The sequence below is a fragment of the Struthio camelus genome, chromosome 1, assembly GCF_040807025.1.
Source record: "Struthio camelus isolate bStrCam1 chromosome 1, bStrCam1.hap1, whole genome shotgun sequence".
Lineage (NCBI taxonomy): Eukaryota > Metazoa > Chordata > Aves > Struthioniformes > Struthionidae > Struthio > Struthio camelus.
The window spans coordinates 90,996,036-91,019,460 of NC_090942.1; the positions used below are offsets into that span (position 1 = coordinate 90,996,036).

Sequence of the window (23,425 nt, forward strand, 5' to 3'; positions counted from 1 at the left end):
GCAACTACCATTTGAATGCAGCCACTTCAGAGATTCATTCACATTTTCTTTTATGCCGTACTGTACGATGGAAACATGCCAGCAACACCATAACTAAATTGCAGCAACAGTAGCAGTGACTTAACTATAGCCAATAAACACATTATGGGCCCAGATAACATGAAGTCACTCTGCAGCACTAGCTTTTAAAGGCAACAGCCCAGGCCGGGTTTGGAAGGGCAAAGAGGATAGGAAGAGGTAGGGTCTAGGTAACAACTTCAGGACTTCTGTGACCCCTTTTTCTAAAAGGATAATAACCGCATGGCCTCGGACAGCATGGTGACAAGGTCTGGTCGTGGCAGACGGGGCTCGGTTCTGAGGGGAGCGGGTTAGGCGAACGCCCCCCTCCAGCAGCCGCAGCCAGTGCCGGGGTGTGGGTAGGGCCAGGCCCGTTCCCGAGGGCAGGGAACGGCCTGTCCAGGCCCTTTGGGGAAGGCGTCCGTGGAGGGGGACTGCAGCGTCAGCTCGGTGCCATCTGATGCCCTAGGCCCGCCGCCAGAGTCCCCCCGGGCCTATAGAGGCCTCACGGGACAGACGCCTGGCCCGGACCGGACCGGACCGGACCGGACGGGACCGGGGACCCTCCCCTCCCCCCGCCGCGCACTACTCACCGCCGCGCACCCCCACCGCAGGGGCGGGGCACCGCGCGGCTCACGCATGCCTGGCTAGGAAGCAGGGCGGGGACTCAGCTCTGATTGGACGGCCTTCAGGTGGGCCACAGGTGGTGGGCTTATCCCATTGGCTAGCAAACCAGGAGCCGGGGGAGGAGGGGATGGGAGCGTGGGTCAGGTAGGCTGCAGGACGCCCCTCTCCGGGAAGGCTGATTGGCTGCGAGGCGCGGGGGCGGGGGCTCGCGGAGTTGATTTGCTGGTCTCGGCGGGGGAGGAGGGGGTCCCTTCCTGCGGCCATTTCTCATTGGCTACCGCTTTGTGGGGGGGGGGCGCTGGGCCTCGGTCACTATATAAGGCCGAAGTGGCCGGGGGCGCGGCGTTCCCTCTGCTGAGCGGTAGGAGGCCCTGGTGCGGCCCGGCGAGGCGATGTGAGTGCGCGGGCGGGCGGGCGCCGCGCTGGCAGCCGCACCGCCGGGTGGCGCATTGCAGCAGCAGCAGCCGCCGCGGGCAGGGCCGCTCGGGGGGTTTTGGGGGGAGGGGGTGTCTGTGCTCGCTGGGGCCTGGTGGTGCGCGGGGCTCCGGGCGGCCCTGCCGCCGCTCCGGTCTCGTTGCGCAGCGGCATCGCGAGCGGGGCGCTGCGGGTTGGCTGCTACTTCCCCTCCAGCCGGCCTCGATTACCGGCTCTCTCCTCTCCTGACTGGGCTTTCTCTTTGCTGATATGTGTCTCCCCTTAGGTCTGACCTAGCTCAACAGCCGGCTTCTGGGGCCCCGGAAGGGGCAGCCCCTGGCGGGCCCCCCCCCGGGCAGGCCTCTAATACGAGTAGTAACCGTCGGCTGCAGCACACCCAGGCCGAAGTAGAACAGGTTAGTAGTTTGCCGGCTGTGCTCACTTCCCAGAGGCTGCGTGGGCTATGTCCTGCTGTTGCTCTGTGGCCATCATGTTCTTGATCAGTGTGTGTTGATGGGATGGATACTTATGTATACTGGGAGTGCGTATTAAATACTCCAAAGGTATGGTGGTAGAGTTGTGAAGAGCCTGGAGGAGAGCTGGAGATTGCCATACCCTTAAAAGCTACCTAATTCCAAAGATAAGTTGTGAGCAGCAGCTATACTAAGCTTCTGTTACCTGGTATCATACCTCTCTCATGGGAAGAGCTGTGCAGTGTTCAGAGCAACCCTTAAGCCTTGTCAGCTGCTTCGAGAGAACAGTTTGTGTGCAGACTTTGTGTGATGTGAAAGGAGCTGTGTGTGTTATACAGGTTCCCAGTCTGGAGTGTGACTGCTGACATGCAGTAACCCTTCCATACCTCAGCGGGGCGGTAGCATATAGCTCTTGCTCTTCCTTTGCAGTTTTCTCAGGATATGATAGTGATGTTACTGGGGGGGGGGGTGGAAGATATGACACAGGCTTAATGGACTTGAGAATTTCTCAAAGCAGGTGAGAGTGGGAACCTAGTTGAACTGTAAGAAGTACCTGAACTGACACTTTAGCATGATGTCTAGGACTTTCCTAGTTGCAAGTAGGCAACAATTCTAAAGCTATTGCCTATCTTGCCCTTTCTTTTCACCTCAGCCTTTCCCTTTTTTGTAACTCAGTATTAGTTAAAGGCCAAGACTCTGCTCTTATATCAGTGAAGGAAGCTGAAAAAGTAGCTGCTGCTCTTCTTTCTTCCGCAGGTGGTTGGCCTAATACGAGTAAACGTAGACAAAGTGCTGGAACGAGACCAGAACCTGTCAGAGCTAGATGACCGGGCAGATGCACTTCAGGCTGGTGCCTCAGTGTTTGAAAGTAGTGCAGCAAAACTCAAAAGGAAGTACTGGTGGAAGAATTGCAAGGTGAGTTTCCTGGTGCCTTTGTATCTCTCTCATGAGAAGGAGATTAGACTAGTGTGCTCCTGCAGCATTCTGAGAGGGTAGCTGGGACTTAATAACTAGTTCAGATGCTTAGGATTCTTTCACTGTGGGAAGACTTGAGGCCTGGGCTGTCCTGCCTTCAGGGTGTGGACTGTTTCCTGGCTGTCAGGGATTTGTCAATCTGTTCTGAGAATTACCCTCTGACACTCTCTCTCCCCAGATGATGATCATGATGGGAGTGGTTTGTGCCATTGTGGTGGTGGTGATTGTAAGTAAGTACCAAAAAACAGGATTGGAGGTGAGGGAGCCCTAACTCTAGAATACTCTCAAGTTTCCTTTCTAGTTTAACATCTGGAGGGGCTTGTTCGCATAAGTGGTAACTTCCAGCGGCACCATCTCCCTTTCTCAAGAAGGGAACTCCCATACTTCCTGGGGAAATGGTATGTTTTACATAATAGTAAATTGAATTGGGGGATCATCCCTGTAGAAAGGGGAACTTCTGCCTGCCAGGTCAGATGAGCTTCTGAGTGTGAGGGGCAGCTATCCTGGAGGGGTGGGTTGGTGAGTCCCTTCCTTGGTGGGGGCTTTGGAGCTCTCTAGGTAACTGAGGGACCCTTGGTGTAACTTGCCCTTTTGTTCTCTCCTTTCTTTTTTCCTATTGCTTTGTCTCCAGTCTACTTTTTTACTTGAATGTAACCCCTTCAGTCTGCCACCTGTTGTCCCCTGTCACCTTACCTGTCTCTTCTTCCCCCTAAATCTTTCCTTCCTTTCCTTCCACCTAGCTTATTCATTGATTACTGGTTTTGATTTGTCTTCTGGATAAGATTCTGAAATGTTCTCCTGAACGTAGGTTAGACTCTTCAACAGCTACTGCAGCTCTAAGAAGGATCCTCTGAACTTAGAGGAAAGGGGAGTGGAAGAGGAGTGGGTAGCTATTAATCCCGCTCTTCTGTAGGGAATATGTGGTTTATGTTGGCTGTGAGCTTGTCAAATAGTGCCTCTGTGACTCTGGCAATATAAGAACACCTTAATGCAGTTAAGTTGGGGGATGAAGGTCTTGAGCATATGAGGTTCTTTAGCATTCTGCCTAATAAGTGTGGCAGCATGACTTAAGCTTTTCACTTAGCTTCTGAAATAAAAACTAGCTTGTCTTGGTCAATGAGCGTGGTCCATCTGACTTGAACATAAATCATTTAGACCTCTCTTGCCATGGAGAGGTAAGCACTTCTAGAAGTGATTTAACCTGCCTCCTCTTAGGTTAAGGTGACTTGAGCTCTAAAAAGGCTGTCTCCCTGATTATAAAGGGGAGCCTGTGTGATTACTTCTGTCAGTTATAACAGATTAAATGCAAAATAGAGAGTAACAGAACTTATTTCAGTTAAAAGTCATGTGTAGGAGTAAGAAAATCTGCCAGAAGGAATAAAAGGACAAGAGTGAGGAATACGGTGGGGGAGAAGGTCAAAAACACTCCTTTCCTCTATGTAGACACAAGCCAGGCTTCTGTGGCTTTAAGTATCTTTTAGCTTTCTGGCAAAGTCTGCGAAGGGCAGAACAGGAGGAGGAGCTTTGGTTTTTGTGTTGCTGTATTGAATGTGAAAGAGTTCCCTATGTGACGGGTAGAGGTGAAGGAGGCTAGAGATATTTTGGATGAGACTGAACAAGCCACACAGCTTTCTGATTGAGATCGGCTGTTCTGTTACTCCTACCCCAAAGCCTTAACTTTCAGCAGGAGTTACGGAAAACTCAAAACAGCCAGGGATTCAAAGAGAAATGCTGCTCTGGGCATGTGCATTGCAAAGTGACATCAGATGTCCCTGTTTAGCAGCTTAGATATCTGTCTGGCCTATCAGACTGAAATCCTGTTTGCTACAGACTTTCTTGAACTTGAGTCCACAGTGGTCTCTGCCAGAAGTAAACTTAGAGCATGGAACTCCATGGCTTCCTGTAAGCAACCCATGTCTTGTTCTCCTTTGGAATGAACAAGAAATGTGAGTTATTTAAATGTATTGTCAAAGCTAGAGTTAAATGAGCTGTCCTGTTCATCAGTTTCTGCCCGGTCTTTTGGGGTGTGTGCTTTTTTTAAGCTGAACTGTAGCCTGTAATCTAGCCCAGAAAGAGGGCATTCCTTTAATTTAGGAAGCTCTACCTCAGGTCTAGGATATGCTGGGATCTGCCTAGGCTTAAGGAGGGGTGGGGTGGGGGGGCAGGGGAGAACATCACTGGAGTTCCCAAGTGGGAGAAGTACAAGGTGGTGGGGGGAGCAGATGCTTTTTGCCCTGGGCATGCTGGGAAAGCCACTTTCCTTGTCCTAGAGCATCTGGGAAGGGGCTAGATTTTGCATATTCACTTCCATGCCCCAGCATTTCATCTGCGCTGAGTTCATCTCCCTGCAATTCATTCTTTCAACTTGAGTGAGGGCAGAGATGAAGATTTGGAGTGAAGCAGCCCCCATCCCCTGGGCACTTCCCTAATTCCCTGTGGAACTGAGATGTGATGGAAGGTCAGAAGTGCATCTACTGAAGAGGAACCAGGGCCTGCTTGTGCTACTTACTGCTATCATTTAGGGGGTGGTCATACCAGCTTAAGGCCCTCAGACCAGCAATTCTCTTGAAGACTTCTAAACAGTGTTTGGTGCCTCATTTCTCTTGTTCCTCTGGGGACTGAAGTCTCCCAAGGTTGTCTCTTCTATTTCTTTCTCTGGGATGTTGGTTGTATGTTACCTCTTCCTCTGCCTTTCCCCCTCCTTTGTGTTTCTGTGCATGGGCAAAAAAATCACCAAGGCCCTCTGAATATAAAGCAAGGGACTCTGCTCAATCTATAGCACTTCAGCCACTCATGCATGTGCAGTTTTCCTTCCTCTATAAACACAACTGTAATCTCTTCTGGCATGTTACAGTAATTAGCTCATGTACTTTGAACGGTCTCAAAGAAACAATTCACCACCTTACTGAGTCTGCCTGTTCTGTTAGGGGGTGGGGAAGGGTGCTGGGGTACCAAACTGCTTATGGAAGAACACTTTTTCTTGCACTCTTCCATACTACTTGCACATCTGAAATTCTGCACCTCAGAGCAATGGGCAGTCTTCCATTGCAATGATGCTAGTTCTGATTCTACTGGAAGCATTTTACAGACTTACTACTGAGTCAGTCCAGCATAAGATACGGGAGCTAGCAGCTCTGGGCGAAAGGCTGACTGATCAAATTTAGCTTCCAGCCACTGAATGCACAGCTCCTGTTTAACGCATGGGAGTAGTCCCTTGAATGGGACTGTGCTGGTGGCTTTAGTTCCTCAGACTGTACTGCCTTCAATTTCAATGACTCATCCTTGGCCCCTTCAACCAGAACAGATTCCCCCCCTTTTAAGGTGGGAGTGAGGTTGGGAGATGTGCATTTGGGGTTTAAATGAAGAGCTCCAAGAGCAGAATGCTGTCGACAGCATATCTCACAGCATGGCTGGAGTAAAGGTGAGTGGCTGCCCTTCTTGTTTTACTTCACTGTACACTTGAAATTCACTAAATTGTTAGAGGTAAGAGTTTTATCCAGTGCTGGCTGACTTTTAAAATGAGATGTTGGTGCCCTAATTTGCCACTGCCTTAGACTGCATTGCCATAGAATATTCCCTCTGGCTTGTGGTTCTCTGGTGATTAACACATGTCTGTTAAGAGTGTTAGCTGCAGTCTAAACATCACCAAGATCATATCAGAACAATATCTGGTAAATGGTGAAACTGGAGCAGTGCAGGTAGTCTAATTCTTTCAAAGATGAAAGTCATCTTGGGAAATAAGGGTGTCTGGACTGTCCAGTGGATTAAAGTACTATATGCAATCTAAACTTCAAAACAGATCAGCTGTGCACAACCTGAATGAGTCCTGTTACAATTACTGCCAATTAGTGTGCCTTCTTCCTGTTACAGTCTTCAAGATTGTTCTGTTTTTTCTTTCTTTTTTTAAAAGAACACAAAGTCTGCAGACCACTGACTACACTAGCCCTAGCCTATCCTAGGCACTGGCGTGCTCTCCACAACCAGCTGCTCTGAAAGACAAACCTGTGTGGTAAATATGCTGCCTCATTCGTAGTAGGCCAAAAATTGCCCTGGGGGTTGTCCAGCTCATGAATTGTGTGAGGCTGGCCTGCAGCGTTGCATGTCTCTGACCATAAACCCTGTTGTAGGGGTTTGAAGTTCCGTGCTTTGGGAATACCTTTTGTCAGAGGCGCCATCCCTTAAAGCATCTGAGCCTCTGCTGCTCCTGTTGAGTCTCTTATCCTGGACAAATTGTGAGCGCTCGAAGCAAGACCAAGGCTTTGGCAAAGAAAGGGTAGTTCTTTGAATATGCAATTAGAAATTCAAACTCTGCCTTTAAATGTGCAGCTCCCCTATCAACTGCTCCATTCTGAAGGGCCTGTGACCCCTTCAAATTTGGGGGGGGGAAGCCTCAAGCATACTGCCCTTAAATGGATAGGTCTAAAACCTTCAGATGTCTCTAGATACCTTAGTCCTTGCTCTGGCCTTTCCTCTAACTTCTATCAGAACCCATAAATCAAAGTGGGCTCCATGCCTGACAGCAGCAATGGGTCAATTTCTTGCTCTCAGCTGGAGAGTAACTAAATAATAATGAGGAAGATAGAAAACATTCTACTAATAGAGTAGGGGGAATACAGCATCAGCAGTTGGTTAATGGACCTACTTCTCCTGTGAAGTGACAGAGGGTCCAGCTCTGAGGTATCTATTGGAGTTGGAAGCCTTAACTTGATTAAAGGAGGCAATAAAGATAAAATTCTTGTACTTTTCCATTGTTCTGCCCTCTGAGCAATTATTTACCATCTCAAAGATCTAACAGGTAAGATTGTAGGTTTCAAAAATTCAGTATCTCAGTCATGTCTCTTGGATACTTGAATTCAGCCCAGTGTTTCTTCCAGAGTCTCCATGATGCGTCTTGGAAGATGTAGAAATGTAGTACACAGTTGATCTCATGTGTTAATGCTGTCCCTTCATGCAACTTGTTTTCCTTTTTACCAGCCAAAATAAAGTTCAAAGTTGCGCTTAATACACAGCTGCCATACTCCTAAATATCTTCTTTCTTTTAATGAGTTAAACAGTTTTTCTGACTTACTCCCCAGGTTTCCAATATGAACAGCCTGTAAACAACCTTTTCTAGTACATGAGCCTTCTAAGTAATTGTCTTGCAGTGGCATCTCATCTTCTGACTTCCAGTCATCATCCATTTTCTGTGGCATTTCTCTGGTTGCTTCAGAAATTCACAGCCTTCTGTCTTTGTGCACCTCCTTGTTCTTGTGTCATTCCCCAAATCCTTTTCTGTTTCTCTATGCCTGCTAAAGACTTTCCTTCCTGTCTTCCTATAATTCCCCTTCATAGCTCTTTTAAGCTCTGTAACTAGGAAACTGCCCCTGTGCTTTTTAATTGTTGTGCAAGTGCTTGCATGTGTCCATTCTGTTAACTCTTATTAGGAACATTGCCTTGCTCTCTGCCAGATTGCTGACTGTCACACTTTTGAGGAACAAATTTTCAAAAGATAGCAGGGTATACCTTGTACATGGCTCCCTCTCCTATTATGTTCCTTGCCTTCTCAACTAGCCCATGCTTAATTTTCCTTACTTCCAGCCCCACTGGAGTTGCATCTTTCCTGCTCTATGTAGCTCTTCTAGCTCTGTGTTGCCATAGTGGACTTAGTGTTCTTTCTACCCTCTGAGCTGTGCGTGACCTCTGAATTCTCTGAAAAGATTCTTCCACAGTCCTTTAACTCCTTGAACATTCTTCTCTCTTGTAGCTCTATGGCCATTCACAAACTTCACACCCTTTCCTAGCCTTTTCATATTCTTGCTGTCCTTTCCTCAAGCTTCCCTTTGTCCAGATGCGCACACTTCTGTTAGTAGTTCTCCAATCTTTTTCTCCCCAAATGTTTGTTGTGGTCTCCTTTGACCTTTCCCCAGCCCCTACTCTTATGCACACTATTATAGTTCCCTGGTGCTTCCCACCACTCTACTCCCTTCATTCAAGCGTCTATACCCCTTCCAGATGGTTCTGTAACTCTTTCTACCAATGTGTTGGAGTCTCCTCTCATTCTTTTGCCTTGCAGTCTTGTCTTACACCATCTTGTACACCCACATTCTTAAATCCTTCCTGCTGAAGGGGCCTGGCCCTTCCAAACTCATTCTACTTTCCAGTTCTTTCTCAGCTCCTTCAGACAGTTGCACTCCTCTCTACCAGTGTTTCTTGGTGCCAGCTGACAACTCACAACCAGTAGATCCTTTCTCCCAGAAAGCTGTCCTTTCCAGCAGTAATTCTTCAACCCCTTCATCGCTGGCATCTGCCCTTCTTCCCATTCTCTGTGATAACATCAAAAAAACGCTTGTTTTACTCCTTTGCTATGTCCTTTATGCACAGCCTCCTCTGTTTCATCTAGATCCGTCTCCTCTGACCCCATGAACACACCATTCATTTCCTTGCGGTCCAGCCACTCAAACACTGACTGCTCCCAAAAATTGAATGCTTCTCTGAACTCCTCCATTCTTCACTCCTCCACCCTTCTATATTGGTGTTACTCTACAGTTAAATTGTCCTCCTCCTCTTCCTAATCCTTCTCATTCCCTCCATATGCTCACCTCTCATAGCTTCCAGCCTCATAAAACACGCCCATTAGTTTGACAAACACTAAAATAATACTTCTGATAACTCCTCCTTTCTCAAAATATTCTCATTCCTTTTTATATTCTTCCTTTAACTAAATACTTGGTCCATTCCTCTTGTTATTCCTTACCTGCTTGAAACAACCACCTTCCCCTCTTAGGGTCCTTGTTTTTCTATAGCTGTCCTTTTTTTCCTCCAAGTTGTCTAGACAGCAACGCCTCACTTCCCCTGCAGTTCTTTTACCCCAGAAACGTTTGTGACTTTCAAATTCCAGGGGTTTCCCTTAGCTTCTGAATGCTTTTGTCCTTCTCCATTTCCCTGGTCCAGTCAAATATATCTCCTCCTACTCATGCATGTTCAGATCTATCAATGTTCCCTTTCTGTCTCTCCTCTCCTACCATTGATGAAATAACCCAAGTCAAGGGCACATCTAGGATTCCCTATGCATTCTTCTCTTCCCCCCAGTACTTCTATTTCCCCACTGCCATTACACCCTCTAACCTTTTGTCTTAGAGGTTCTCAGGTTCTCCAAATTAATCCCATCTCAGCAGTTTCTCAAGCCCTCAGAATAACTTCACATTGTCCCAAAATTTCTGGGACTGTGTCCCTTTTCTCTTTTAGCACCTGACTTCCAAATCCTCTTAAGGGTACTTGGGCCCTTTACACCCTCTCTAGTGGTTGTTCCCCATCCCAAAAGAACTTAGAACTCTTCTTTCTACTTCAGTGGCACCAAACGCTTCCACAATTCTGTTGTTGTTTTCAAGCTCCTAACCACTCTTTCTTTTTTTCCCTTTGTAATTCCCCAGCATCTTTATATAAACCTTCCTTTTTCTCATTCTTTCTTCTCTTTAACATATGGGACTATCTGCTTCTGTGCTTCTTACCCTGCAAAACAAACCACTCTTCCCCTTTTATACCCTTTCTCCTCCATGAAATGATTTTTCCTCTCCCGCACTTCCTTTCCCTCTTCAAGCGTTTGTATTTCTATTTCTCTGCCTTGCCCTGCATGCTCCTAGTCCGAGAACATACAGTTTGCCTTTCTTCAGAGTCCTATGACCTGCAGTTGCTCCTTGTGTTTTCCACGTCCTCCAAATAACTGCACTTGCTTGTAACATGTCTGTAACTACTAAACATCGACATCCCCTCGGATTCACCCCAGTGAAAGTGCAAATCTTTCATTGCTATTTTGCTGACCAATGGATCCTTCAAAAAGCATGCTTTCTTCCCTTTTTTGTATTTTGCATCCTCAACGAAACGCTCCTCTTTCCTCATGTATATCGCTCTCACCCTGGCACTGCTGGACTTACCTTTTGTTTCCAGCCAGAGCAAGCCCACTACATGTCTGTTGAGTTGGTAATTTGTGGTCTTGTCTGTCTACAACAAATGTAGGGATGTTCCTGGGAGGATCACCTGCTCTCTCCTCTAAGATGGTAGTTCATACACTGATACCCAGGACAGGTAGGGTTAGTCTAATTAACAACTTGTATAACATCATGTTTGTACAGCTATTTAACTCTGGATTTACAGCTACCCAAAGTGAAGCCATTACCTTCTTCAAGTTCATCAGTCAAAGCCCATGTTTTGTATTTAAGCATTTTACGGAAAAGATAATGCGGTGTGGGCTTCCTCCAGGGAAAACATCAATTCCTTCTCTGGTTACACTTCTTTAAAAGGTTGGAGAACTTCATCTATTTCTAATAGTTATGCCTCTGATTAATCTTCCTTTAATTACCCACTTAACTCTGCATGATGCAGTTGGTTGCATCAATTTTATGGTTATCCAAAGGCACCATGTCATGTGAGGAATCATGTCTTCCTCTTTAGATATTCCAGAAGGATCTTGCTCACATATGAATCATCTTATATTTATGATATATGGAGACTTTTTAGATGTTGCACCTGCTATTTCTCCTTTCTTGATTTGGGGGTGGTCTTATAAAACAAATGCCTTTACATGCTTAGTGATTAGCAATGAGTTTTCCTTGTCTAGCTATTAAAACTGTACTATCACTTTTTTTGCTCATTCACATACCAGCAACCTGCTAAGGCAGCAGTCTGTAGAACTGAATTCATGGCCAAGAATTGGGCTGCAGGTACAGCATGTCCTAATTTCTCTACTTGTTTTTTCTTTCTTGTTTGAATTGTGACCAAAGTAATTTTCTGTTTTGGTTACGATTCCTAGTTGGTAGACCCAACTTTTAACTTTGCCTCTTGGGCAGTATGTTTTTGCAGAACACAGAAGTCCCTACATGAAGGCAACTTTGTAGTTTCACACTTTCATTAATCACTTCCTTTTATATCATTTAAATTCTCCTGTAAACACAAAGTGGATTTTTTTCATGATGAAGAAATCCTGATTTTTTCCAGTAGGGGCCTCCCTTGGCAAATACATGTTTCCACACCTCTAAATGTCAGTTGCTGAAGGGCTGCCCCCACTTCCTGAAGAACAAGAATGCCTAAAACTGCCTTCCCCCCCCCCCCAAATCATTGGGCTTCTGCTGCCAGTAGAGAAACATGTGTCTCTCTTCTTTCAAACAAGGGGCATCAGCTGCATACGGGGAGCTTCAGCACAGCATTGGGATAAAGTCTGAGGAACTATGATTTTTGTAAATAAAGAACATACCGTGCATGCCTGCGAGCAAGAAAATCACTCTGCTAGGAAGTGAAATGTACCTTTAGATAACGTTTAAGCAACGCAATAGCAGTGCAACAGGCATATGTATAACATTTTAAAGGGAAGAATTAGGCATCTGTTTACGTACCATAGTAAAATCCTCGAGCTTCCCAAGGATAGTGCATCTACCTTGATATTTAAAATTTCGGCAGTTTTTATTTTATGTCATAATTAACTAGATTCTAAATTCAAAAGGGGCTGTTTGCATCATGATTGGCTGTATGGTTCTGTGGGTCTTTGTCTAAAATATATTCTTAAAGTCTCGTATCTGTGTTTGCGTCTAGTCAAGTGGACAGTCCTGTTTACTGAGGACGTCACCCTTGCTCTTTTGATGCCACATGACGTGCTGTGTAACCATCACTGCAGTAGAAGTCTGCATATTTGTAAAAAAAAAAAAAAAAAAAAAAAAACACAGTATGGCTAAGCTTACTGTCAGAAATAAGATGTGTGCTATTATGCTACGATCCCAAATTAGTTCCTTAGGAAAGGGCCGTCTCCACAGTTTAGATGTAACCTTTGTCCTGGCCTTGAATTGTCTATTTGGTTTGTTCTTAATATGATAAAGCTTTCCCTGAAGTGTTCTGAAATTAACGCGTGCCATCTCCTGTGCTTCGTAATCCTCGACAGAGCCCCTATGGCTGAATCAAAATTTGACTGAAGCGGAGTGGGGCGTTGCATGACCTGCACTATTCTGATCCTCTTCTGCAGGTGTTCACGGGGCTCATGGCAGCAGAGTCACCATTTGGGACTGAGGGTTTGCATCACCCTGTCAAAGACTACTTTGTTCCCATAGCCCCTGAACCCAGCGAGAGACAAGCTAATGTAGAGATCAGTTTATCCTGAACCCTTTGGCAAACAAGCAAATGGCTGAACATGTAAGTGTATGTTGTATCACAAGGACGGAGACTGGTATAGGGCTAAGAACTGCCAGTGCCATATAGGCAACTTAAAAAGGGAGGCCTTATTCTGAAGGGGTGTTTTATCCTGACCTGAGTGACAGCAAGTGTCAACCACCTCCCCTGAGTATCATGCGTAGTTTAGATGGAGATTAAGACAGCGACTGCCCTTGCTCAGGGCTGTACGTGTAGCCTCTCCTCTGGGGAACAAGGAGGCCTAGCTTGTTCTTGGGATCAGAGCTGGCCATGAAGAAATAGGAAGCAGCAAGCTGTTTCGAACCTTAGGGAAAGCTAAAGAAAGCTCAGCCTGCTGAGAGGTGAGGCACGTATACCCCTGCTCAGCCTCCATTCCTGTTCCTTGTTGCACACAGAGGCCAGCCACACCTGCCAAACCTCTTTAATTAATGACAGACAAGAACTGTGGCAGCATCCTTGTGCTGGAAGCACAGGGAAGAGAAAGCATGCGCTCACATGTAGGTGAACGCGTGCAAGGAGTGTAAGGAAATCAAGTTGTCCTCTCCCCCATACACAGACTAGATCAACTCCCACTCTTTGTGATCCCCAGAGCGATAGTATTTTATGAGACTGAAGAATTCACCTACAATAGTGAAAGCAACTAACCCATGGCCAACCACAGTGCAGTCTTTTGCTACGATCCAGGTAGAACACCACAGAAAGAAGGAAATGCAGGTTCCATAGAGAAAGTGTGCAGGCTCTGCTCCAATTGCCACCCATCTGCATTGTGGAATAAGCCACTCCCTCACTCACATCCCATCTCGCCATCCCTGCTTGGCCCACGTGGTTCCAGGCTGTTGTAAGATGGCAGCATGGTCACTACAGCCTCAACAGTGAAACGATGCGGAGCACTGAGACCCGAGGTCTCATCTTGGAAAGCAGTGTTGTCATGACTGTTTGGATGTGGCCCTCGTGGGGAACGCGTCTTGTGAGAACGGAGCCAGCGGAAGGCCAAGATAAGAGTGATGGCAATGAAATCCAGAATCAGCTCTGCAAGTTCCATCACAGAAAGAACAGAGGATCCAAACCAGAGACTCCACTGATTCCCAAGCTGGGACAGTAGAGTCACTACCTGCAAGAGACAGAGAGAAATGGCAGTGAGAACAGCAGTTGTAGCAGTACCCCATGGTGCTAGGAGGATCTTCCTGTCCTGCCACAGGAAAAGAGGCTCGATAGCCAGCAGTGCTTTTGGAACGAATGCCCTCCAATTCAGAGGGACATCATGGTGGTGAAATAGGTGGCTAGAGGACAAGCTGGTGAAGCATGTACCGTGAAAGCTGGAGATTCCCCATTGGTCTTGTAATTCCATTCCTCAAAAAATATATTCACTTTGGCAACTCCATTCCTGTTAATGAAAGATGGGGCTCAGTAACCTGCAGTCCCTGCATTTCTCTACCAAGCTTCTTTCCTCTGTCCCCTTCTGCCCCCCTGCCCCCCCTCCCCCCCGGCCCCCATCTTCCTCACACATACACCACCCAGAGGCTTTTTCCCATTTCAGCAGTTTCTTCATTCTGCAGTCTGGTAAAGTCCAGTTCAACATTCAGACTAGCTGCCTTCCTCATACTGAAAAACAATTTTTGGCACTTACAGGACATTTCTGAGACTGCTCTGTGAAATCCAATGTCTGTGGTGTCTTAAATCAGTAGTAAGTGGAAACTCCTGCATGACTCCCCTTCCCACTTTTCACTCGCCTTTGCTGTGACTCCAAACCACACAGCAGTGGCCTGAAGCTTACTGTTTTCAGACTAGCAGCTAGCCTTTTTCAAACTCTTCACTTGGATTTCCAGTGCTTGCTGAAGCCTCAGGTAGACTCAAATCCATGTTCCTTGTCCACAGATCTTAGAAGCCCCATGCGTAATCTCTTCCTATCAGTGACTTAATCCGAATTCTGACCCACTCACACTAACACCACTGGGACTATTTCTGGTCCTGACATGACCTCTGACTACAGGCTCTTACCTCTTTGATGTGATATTATATTTGTTCTGTTGTGAAAGCATGTAAAAAACCCAGTCCTGAAATGAAAGTGCAGAAAATTGTGTTACATGATCACTGTCACCTTTTGCCGGTTTCATACCAGCTGAGGGAAGGCTAAACTAGAGTTCTGAGCAGCGCTGGGAGCCAGGACACCATCCTCTTACCTCTGAGACAGCAGAAGGCCAGCGGGAGTATCCAGCTGACAGCTGGTATTCTGTCATTCTGTAGGACAAGAGACCCTTTTAGCTCCTAAGGTTGTAGGAGCCCACAAGGCCAAGGCTCTAAATTCCCAGGCACACCTGGAAACTCCCTCCCATGTTGAAGTTCTGCCCACTTCCCACTGAGCTTCTGTATAGTTCTCAGGAGCTCACCCCAGAGCTGACACTGATGTTCCTCAGCCATTTCGGCTTCCTGATGGGAAAAAGATAATTTAGGTTTGTAGTTCAGCTATTGACTCAAGCTTGTGCCTTGGTCAGTGAATACTTTCCAGCACCTCTAGGGATAGAGTTCCTAGTCTATCTGACTGACAAACTTACTTGCAAGGTTTCCGACATTTGTGGAAACAGCCCAGCACATCAGCTTTGAATTCAGCCAGGAGTTTGTAATAGCAGTACCCTGAGCAGCAGAGAAAGTAAAACCAGATGAGCTCACAATATCTATACAGAGAAGGGTAATGTGCCTCAGTGAGGGCAATCCAGAGACGGTTCCCTTCAACAAGCTCAGAAGGACCAACCAACATCTTCTGGATGTCTCACACCAGAAAGCTGGGAAGCTCATTGAAGACAATGAGGAAAGGCATTGGGGGCATAAGGCGATGGATCAAATGGGTTCAAGTGGGCTTGAACTTTACTGTATAACTCCTCCTGCCCTGTCAGCACTTACCCCAAGCTATGTGCTTTGTATAGTCACAGTACTTTTTTCCTGCAGGTAAGGGGTAGAAGTAATACGCACAGCCACAGCGCTCTACCATGTTGAGCTGAAAGCAGGAACGAATGCACACCTGGGAGGCATACGAGATGGAAAAAGCTCAGCGAGAGAAACAAACCCATTGTAGTCTGTGTCATATCATACCATTAACAGTGTCCAGAAAACAGACAAGCATGACTACTGGGGGACTGAAACATCCCAGGAAAACAGGGAAGCAAGCTGGCACTGTACCAGTGATAAAGAGTTACCTGTTCAGTGTAGCGGGATGAGTACAGGTTTTGCACTGGCACATCACTGCCATCCTCTGTGCAATCACTGTAACTGCCCCCAAGACGCACAGTCATCTCCTAGAATATCAAATAAGTCATTATCTAAAAATGCCTGGCCACGTCAGTGGCCTCTTTTTATACTTCCATGTTATCCACTGCTCATTCATCAATACCTGCTCCTTATGCTTAACTCTGGATGCCAACTCCATCCTGCTTTCCTCCATCTCATTCTTCTGTAATAAATTCCAACCAAATGCTTCTCATCTAGTCCCATTAGCTGCTGTTCTTCCCCCTCCTTTCACTCCGTGTGATTAATCCCCTCTCTTAACACCTTTCCAGCAAGTCAAACCTCCCTCACTGAAGTCCATATCCCCACTCTTACCTCTGTTCCATCCTCACCTTTCTCATGCTGATGGAGGTCTCAATACCCGGACGCACATTGAAACCCCCATCATCCATGAAAGCTGGCTCATTCTGATCATGGACCATGACCCTAGCTCCTGTCACCGTGGATAACAGAGGGATGAAATCATTCTGTTCAGTGCGCACCACCAGAGAGAGACCTGAGGAAATGGCAGATGACGAGAGAGATCATGGCCAGCCTTGGCATGGAATACAAGAAAGAACGGAACAATTAGAACTGGGTCAGTAAAAGAAAAAGGAAGAGAAACATAAATCAGGGCTGAACCTAAACTGGGCAGGAATGGAGGGTGGCTGGAGGGAAGTCAGGGACAAGGCTGGAGGCCAAAGAAGAGGCCAAAGAAGAGGCCAAAGTGGATTTCTTAATTGTGGCTTAGGAAAGGCAGAACTCGGGGTGGAGAGAGTTTCCATGAGGAGACTCAGAGCTTGATGGGAGGAAAGCTTGAAGACTGGGCTAGAAAAGTTCCAGGGCTCTTAGGAAGGCAAACACATCACTTGCTGGAAACAGGTTAAGTGGGGAAGGAAGAGGTCAAGAGTAGGTTCTCAGCAGCACAGCACTACAGAGGTCATAGGGGGTTTAAGGAAGGGCCAGCACAGGCCCAGAATGAGCAATGACTGTGAAGGACCAGGCACTAATGGGAGTGAGAGTTCAGTGGGGCAACAGTGAAGGAGAGGCATGTCCATGCGACAGACATGTTCACATGGGTCTAAACGGAACTTGGACAAGAAAGAGTAGGGCTACGATCTGCCACCACCAAAGGAAATAAGTATAGCAGGATGCCCATAATTCCTTCTGCCACCTGGACCCCCTCTGCGGGCAAACACAGCTGAGCAGTTTTCCTCACCCACCAAAGAGTCCCTCTCACCATTATTGATCCCAGGCAGCGAGGATGTCCACAAACTGCTGCTGTTGTCATTAAAGGTATAGCAGTTCCCATACAAGGGATGGTGGAAGTGAGTATAATTCCTGAGACAGGGACACAAATATTCACACCAGGTGAGAAGGGCTGTGAGGCAAAAGGGAAGGACATTCTGAAAGGAACAATTCTGTTTTCCACCTGCACAGAGAGAGGCTTACAGTAGATGGGCAGTATTTGTTATGTAAACTAACCCTCAGGGGAAGAGCAGTGAAGATGTACTGCAAAAAAATATCCTGGAACTGGGACAGGTTGTTACACCAGGTTTTTCACATTGCTAGCTCTTCAGAGTCCAAATGGGTTTTGGCAGTACTGGCAATTTCTATATGATCGTCTTAATATTAACAAAGCTCTTAGCTCTTTTCTTCCCTTGCTGATGGGGACCCTCTTTGGGTCTTGGGGACTTTTTGACCATAATGGCAGCAGAGAAGTGGGATATGTTTTTTACTGTCATTACTCTCTCTTCTTCTTTTGTATGTGGGCTGATATGTACCACTCTACCACTGAAAATCTCTCTTAACATGGACAGCAGAATAAAGAAACTTCTATACTGGTGTATCTGTACCCACACTGGGGTCTGTACCAGTATAACTATTTCACCTGTGTGAAACCTAGAGAAAGAAGAGAATACATCCTCTAAGGGAAAGGGGCCTGCAACCCTGCTGAGCACAACCCACTAGAAAGACTGAGAGACATCATTTGAGATAATGGGAACTGAACAAAGAATGATCCCACCTTGGCAAAGAGGTTCTCTAATGCAGGTGTCTTGAGTTTCCCTTGGGCCCAGGCACAAAACATGAGTATTGTTAGGAAGACATCGTGAGATATCTCCACCACTTACGCCTTGTCACATGTTGCTTCATTGAAGCGGCAAGCATAGATGAAATTCTCAAAGTCAGACTCATCAAGGGCTTTTGCATCAGGCATCTGTGCCAGGATATTGATATAGTGAAAGCTGTACCATTCTCGCACTGCATCCACCCCTGAGGAGTACGCCTGATGGAAACAATCCTTGTTGTTTTCACTGCACTGGAAGAACAGAAGAAAAAACAGCGATGTCAGAGAACTCTTCTCTAAGAGAAGATGTGGGTGTGGGATATCTGTGTTCCCTCAGCACAGGCAAGAAACAAACCAGTGTGGAAAACTGCCGTAAGGCTCTCATGCTAGATAAAAAGGCGGTCAATAGCAAGGGGGAAAGCAATCCCAATGCAGTTCCTCAGTTTAAGGGAAACACCAGATCAATGAGCAAGGCTGAGTGAAACCCAGGAGACAGCAAATCATAGCAAGATATGCAATGTGATCTACTGCATATAAATTCTATGTGGAATATAAACCGAAGCTTTAAATTCTTTTGTGGGGAGCCCTTCCTTGAGGGTGTGTCCAGACAAGGGTTTGTGATCCTGTGAGAACTCTAGTTAACTGGCAAGTGATTAGCTTCAGTCCTCCAGTGCCTTTGCAAATGCAAACACAGATACCCTAGGGCGGAGGCGAGTGAGCTGCTGCCCAGGAGCACATACAGTCATGACCACACTTCATATGGCCCACAGCCACCCAATACTTTTCCCTGTGCTATTACTGGGCAACATTAAGGTTAGCATTTCATACACGGCTCTCCAAAGGCAACTGAAAGACTGATGCGGCCTTCAGGAAAGATAAGGTTCTCTTACCCTATCTAGGAACCGATGGGCATTGAAAGGGGCAATTCTCCTGGGGTCTGCATGAACAGGAACAGGACTTGAGGAGCAGGATTGTGTTGGGCAAACGACTCAACTCTACCTTAACCTCTCATTAGCAGAAGCCAGCACAGCTTGATCGGACTTCCACATGAGGAAGGGCATGGCCAAGGATCTAACAAGACAGCGGTAGCTAGGCAGAGACTGCAGTGGGTAAGACAGAGGATATCTAGGAATCTCACCAGAACAAAGCCAATTTTCCAGTCGTTCTTGTCCACTGAAGGACTGTTCTCTGGCAAGCTGACTAAGTTATCGCGTTTCTGCCTTCGTAGTGGATGGCGCTGAACATGATGGAGCAGACTCCTTGAACTACGTTTTCGTGTGGACGGGGCTGACCAGTCACTTCGTGCCAGAGACATGTTGTAGTCATAGAGGTCTAGCAGTGTCTGATGGGTGATCTGGTCCAGTTCATCTAGCTTCTTCCGGATGGCGCTGTATCTGTACAGGGAGAGAGAGAAGCTAGCAAGGTTAGGGCTGGATACACATAAAAAGCTCTGGATAAGACCTGCAGCTAACAAAGCTGGCTGGGGTGATTCAGGACATTCCTGCTGCCAGCTGTAGATCTAACCCCTTTGCTGGAAGCCACCATCTTCCTAGGAGAGAAATAAATGCATCTGTTTCTGCCCCACTGCAGTACACAGTGCAGCCTGTTAACGTACACCACCAGGTAGAGCAGTCTAAACTAATATGCCTTACTGTGAATGCCCTGCAGCAGCAAAGGTCCATCAGAGGTTTCCCTTCCACCAGCACTGCTACTGAATGGGACATTCAAGGACCAAGAGGAGAATAAGAGTATATGCTTTTAACCGACACCTGCGAGAATTAAGGCAGTTGACAGCTCTGGGAGTCTACTTCCTACCTGTATGGATTGAGGGTGCACAGGGTCACAGCAGGGAAAGTCAGCCTGTCGGAGTTGAGGTTGAGGTTGAGGTTGACAGGGTAGCTGAAGTACTCCCTGTAGAGGATCCCAAACTGCCAGTACATTAAGCTGAAGGTGAGAAAGAAGAGAACGGACCAGAAGGCCGTCTTCATCTTATTCTTCTTGGAGCAGACCAGGCGGATAGCCCCATGGATGGTTGTGTTGCTACAGAAGAACTGGAATAGCTCCTGGTAGGAACCATAGAATTCGATGAGGCCCTCCCGCTCATCTTCCTTCTGTTGCTGCTGGGCTTCCTGCTTGCACTGTCTCATTTTCTCTCCTTCTGGCATCTTCCCTGCCTTCACGGACCCATCCTACAGCACAAACTCCGACTCAGCCACGCAGGCACCCCCTGCAACGGCTGCAACTCCGGGAGCTCTGCCGGCTGCAAAACTTAGCTCGGCGGCACTGTCTTCCCCCAAACCCTGCTGCTTCCAGCCCCTCCTCCGCGCCCCCCATTCCTGGCACCCTCACCGAGGCTGCAGCCCTCCGCGCCCCCTCTGTCCCCAAAGCCCATCTCGCCGGTGCCCCCCCCCCCCCCAGCCCGGCTGCACCTGCGCCCCCCGCGCGGCACCGCCAGGCGCCGTGCCCATGGTGGCGGCGGCTCCTCCTCGGGCTGCTGGGCGCCCGCAGCGCTGCCGGCTCGCCCGCAGCCTCCGCGGTTGGGCTGGGACTGGTTTCTTTCCAGTTCAAGCCAGCACGCCGCCCGGCTCCTCCCCGCCCACCCCCCTCCTTCTGCTTCCCCTTCCCCCCCGTGCGCCGCTCCCGGGGAGGAAAAGCCTCTTGAAGCTCTCAGGTGTCGGCGGACGAGCGGGCCGAGCCGAGCTGAGTCGAGCCTGGCCGGGCCGGGCCGGGCCGGGCCGGGCCGGGCGAGGTGACCTTGGCGCCGCCGTCGGGGGTCGAGACACGGTCGCGGCCCCGCGGAGCCGGGTCGGTCCCGTGTCCCCCCCCCCCTCCCCCCGGCCGCGCTGCTCCGAGAAGGCGGTGACAGCCCGGCCCCGGCCAGGTGGGGCCCCGGGAACACCGTGTCCTTCCTCCCCCTCCTCCTCCTCCTCCTCCCCCGCCGCCTCCCAGCACGGAGAGGTGATGCAGAAAGAAAATTGGCAGCGGTTGTGCCAAGGGCATGGGGACGGCTGGAGGCAGCGCGGGCCGGGCCGGCTCCGGCAGCGCTGCGCCCATGGAAGGAACTGCGTTGGTCCTGCTCGGTGCCTGCTCGTCGTGGGGGCTCCTGTTGTCACCACGGCGCTTCAGGGCTTTAATGCCCCGATTTTGGCTTCGCCGTGGCAAAGCCCAGGTGGATTCAGCGTTTTGGATGATGGGCCTGAAGGCGAGCCAGGGGACGGGGCTGGCGCAGAGAAGGCGCGCAGGGACTAGGCGATTCGCATGAGGGAGCGTCGCTTGTGCTGGTTCATTGACCAAAGAAATCTTTCATCTCCAGAACTATCTAGCCCAGCCGTTGGTGGGAACATATTTCTCTAATCTCTGCCTGGGGGATTAAAGCCTCCCCTCATTACCCAAAGCCCTGCTGTGTTTCCTCAGACCACAGAAATGAACCCATAGCCGAACATGATCAGGAGCCTGTAACAGACCCCTGCTGTTAGAAGCTCCTTCCCAAACCATTCCAAACGGTTCTCCAAACGGTTTGGACCCAAGCCGTTTTGAGATTTTGCGTCTTTCTTTCCTTTATGAATACCTTGGTCAGATTAGTCCTCGTTCAGATTCTTCTCTCCCTGCCCCTGAATTTTATTTATTTGAGTTCGGTCAATGACTCAAAATACACAGCCATTTTTGCCTCTTCATGTTGCAAAATACTGTGCTTGAAAAAGGCAAGGAGTACACTTGTGAGCTGGGCAGTAAGCAACAGCGTGCCAGGAACAGTGTTACGATAGCTACTCGTTATGCACCCAGAGCCACTACTTAGATAGCCTTCCCCATGCCCCATCCCACATTAGAACGCAAAGAAAAGCAAAAGCACTTTTTCTCTGTGATTCTAAACCAAATTTTGTCTCAAGCAATTTGTTTTGAACTTTCCTCCTTACGACAAAAACAAGTTACAGGAACTAGGGAGGGGTGGAGAGAACAAGCTAATGCTGCTTCAAATGCCCTTCACAAAGCAGCTTCTTATGAGCATTAGAAATGCCCTTCTGGGTGAGACCGATGGTCCATTCAGCTCAATATCCCGTCTCTGACAGTGCTAGTAGGAGATGCCATTCAGGGAAAGCATGCAAGCTCGTCTTACCAGTGCTGTTGTGCGTTTTATGCAATACGTGGAAAATCCCTGAAGATGCACGTCAGCCTTTGGAATCAGCCTTGTCGCGTATCACTTAAATTCAGTGAACATATCCGTTGTACGAACAATTAAGAGGCATCAGCAGTTACACTTATCAGTATTATCTGGGGCACTGTAATCCAGTAGGCTCATAGAGAAAGTGTTTATGGCTTGTTTGACCTACAGTATTGTAATTTTCTGAAATTACTCAGCTGCACTAACAGACCATCCTCCAAGACTGCCTCTGTCGTACTGGGATTGTGCTATGACAAAATTAATTTTGCCCTTGAAAATGGCCATTTGGTACCCGTTATGTTAATGGCACCAACAGAGCAACTACAGCCAAAGCTGGTACAGCTGACGGATGTTCTATGATTTCCATAGTATTTTAAAGCATTTTATACTGAGGATCTTTGCAAATTAGTTCAGAAACATATCAGACCTTTTTCTGCCAGGTGTGAGGCAAAGGCAACTTACATTTTTTGATTTGTCTTGACTTGAGGAATAAGTAAAAAATTCAACATCTGAACTGATTTGTGTTGTAGCCAAATGACAGTCTAAATCAATTTTCTTAGCATGTCCATCATGGCTGACAATTTCCATCACTGAGTTGTTTGGGAAAACTTTTGGCTTTAGACAGCTTGGACAATAGTAATTGATATTTAAGGTATAGGTGAAGGTATGTTTTATATTTAGTTATGTATAAAGATATGTACATATATCTATATATCTATATACATACACATATGCATATTTGTTTTATTTTTCAGAAGACTTTTTCAATATGTTATACTTTTAAAGAATAGTAAAACAAACCCAATACTTGTTGACTCTTTCAGGTTTTCTAGTTGCTTTGTCAGTTGTTGTCTAAGCGATTCCCTTTTCTGTTTCGTGCTGGTGAGCAGCTCAGACTGCAACGTGTTAGCTGCCGCTATAGCACACCCCAGAGCCCTTATCAACCCTTGAGATGAACTCCCGCACTTTCAGTCATACGAGTATCATGGTTTGGCCACGAGTTTGTAAAAATCCTAAAGTTCCAGCAGGCACACAGATGTGCCACAAATTGATTGCCAACTCACAAATTAATCTCAGATTTCTAATCAATTTTAATATTTTGACAACCATAATTACTGTTTGATCCCCTGAATACATCATTTGTGCTTTTGAAACAATGCAAACAAGAAATCGTCCGTTGCCTTCTCAACTGCTAGCCTCAGTCTGTATTTGCAGAACATCGGGATTTGCCCCCTCTTCAAGTGT

At 47.5% G+C, this 23,425-nt stretch overlaps 2 protein-coding genes across 5 annotated transcripts in view; one reads left to right on the top strand and one right to left on the bottom strand.

The window, feature by feature from the left end:
* Nucleotides 1-964: 964 nt before the first annotated feature.
* The window catches only part of VAMP1 (vesicle associated membrane protein 1), a 41,783-nt gene continuing 19,322 nt past the window's right edge, over nt 965-23,425 (top strand). For 2 of the 4 annotated variants that reach the window (XM_068931090.1, XM_068931088.1), the window contains exons 1-4: nt 965-1,078; nt 1,385-1,514; nt 2,328-2,486; nt 2,725-2,776. In XM_068931090.1, the coding sequence (XP_068787191.1) occupies nt 1,077-1,078; nt 1,385-1,514; nt 2,328-2,486; nt 2,725-2,776 (343 nt within the window). In that variant the 5' untranslated portion in view covers nt 965-1,076. Of the gene's footprint in view, nt 1,079-1,384; nt 1,515-2,327; nt 2,487-2,724; nt 2,777-3,177; nt 3,329-6,456; nt 6,672-23,425 lie in introns of those variants that run through there. The other 2 variants (XM_068931089.1, XM_068931091.1) reach the window with 2 other exon arrangements.
* Nucleotides 13,103-20,615, bottom strand: SCNN1A (sodium channel epithelial 1 subunit alpha). Its single transcript, XM_068931019.1, has 13 exons — nt 20,451-20,615; nt 19,837-20,210; nt 19,160-19,415; nt 18,086-18,273; nt 17,194-17,294; nt 16,307-16,470; nt 15,887-15,985; nt 15,594-15,711; nt 15,248-15,326; nt 14,876-14,933; nt 14,694-14,749; nt 14,004-14,079; nt 13,103-13,806 (listed from the first exon to the last, which is right to left on the bottom strand). Exons 1-13 carry the CDS (start codon nt 20,487-20,489, stop codon nt 13,480-13,482), a joined length of 1,935 nt encoding a protein of 644 aa, XP_068787120.1. The 5' UTR covers nt 20,490-20,615; the 3' UTR covers nt 13,103-13,479.

Excerpts from the sequence above, each read along its gene's own strand:
- SCNN1A (XM_068931019.1), bottom strand. The coding sequence starts at position 20,489 with ATGGGCACGGCGCCTGGCGGTGCCGCGCGGGGGGCGCAG. Across the intron at positions 19,416-19,836 it reads TGCACCCTCAATCCATACAG|ATACAGCGCCATCCGGAAGA; the intron begins GTAGGAAGTAGA and ends CTCCCTGTACAG. Across the intron at positions 18,274-19,159 it reads GGAAAATTGGCTTTGTTCTG|TGCAGTGAAAACAACAAGGA; the intron begins GTGAGATTCCTA and ends CTGTTCTTCCAG.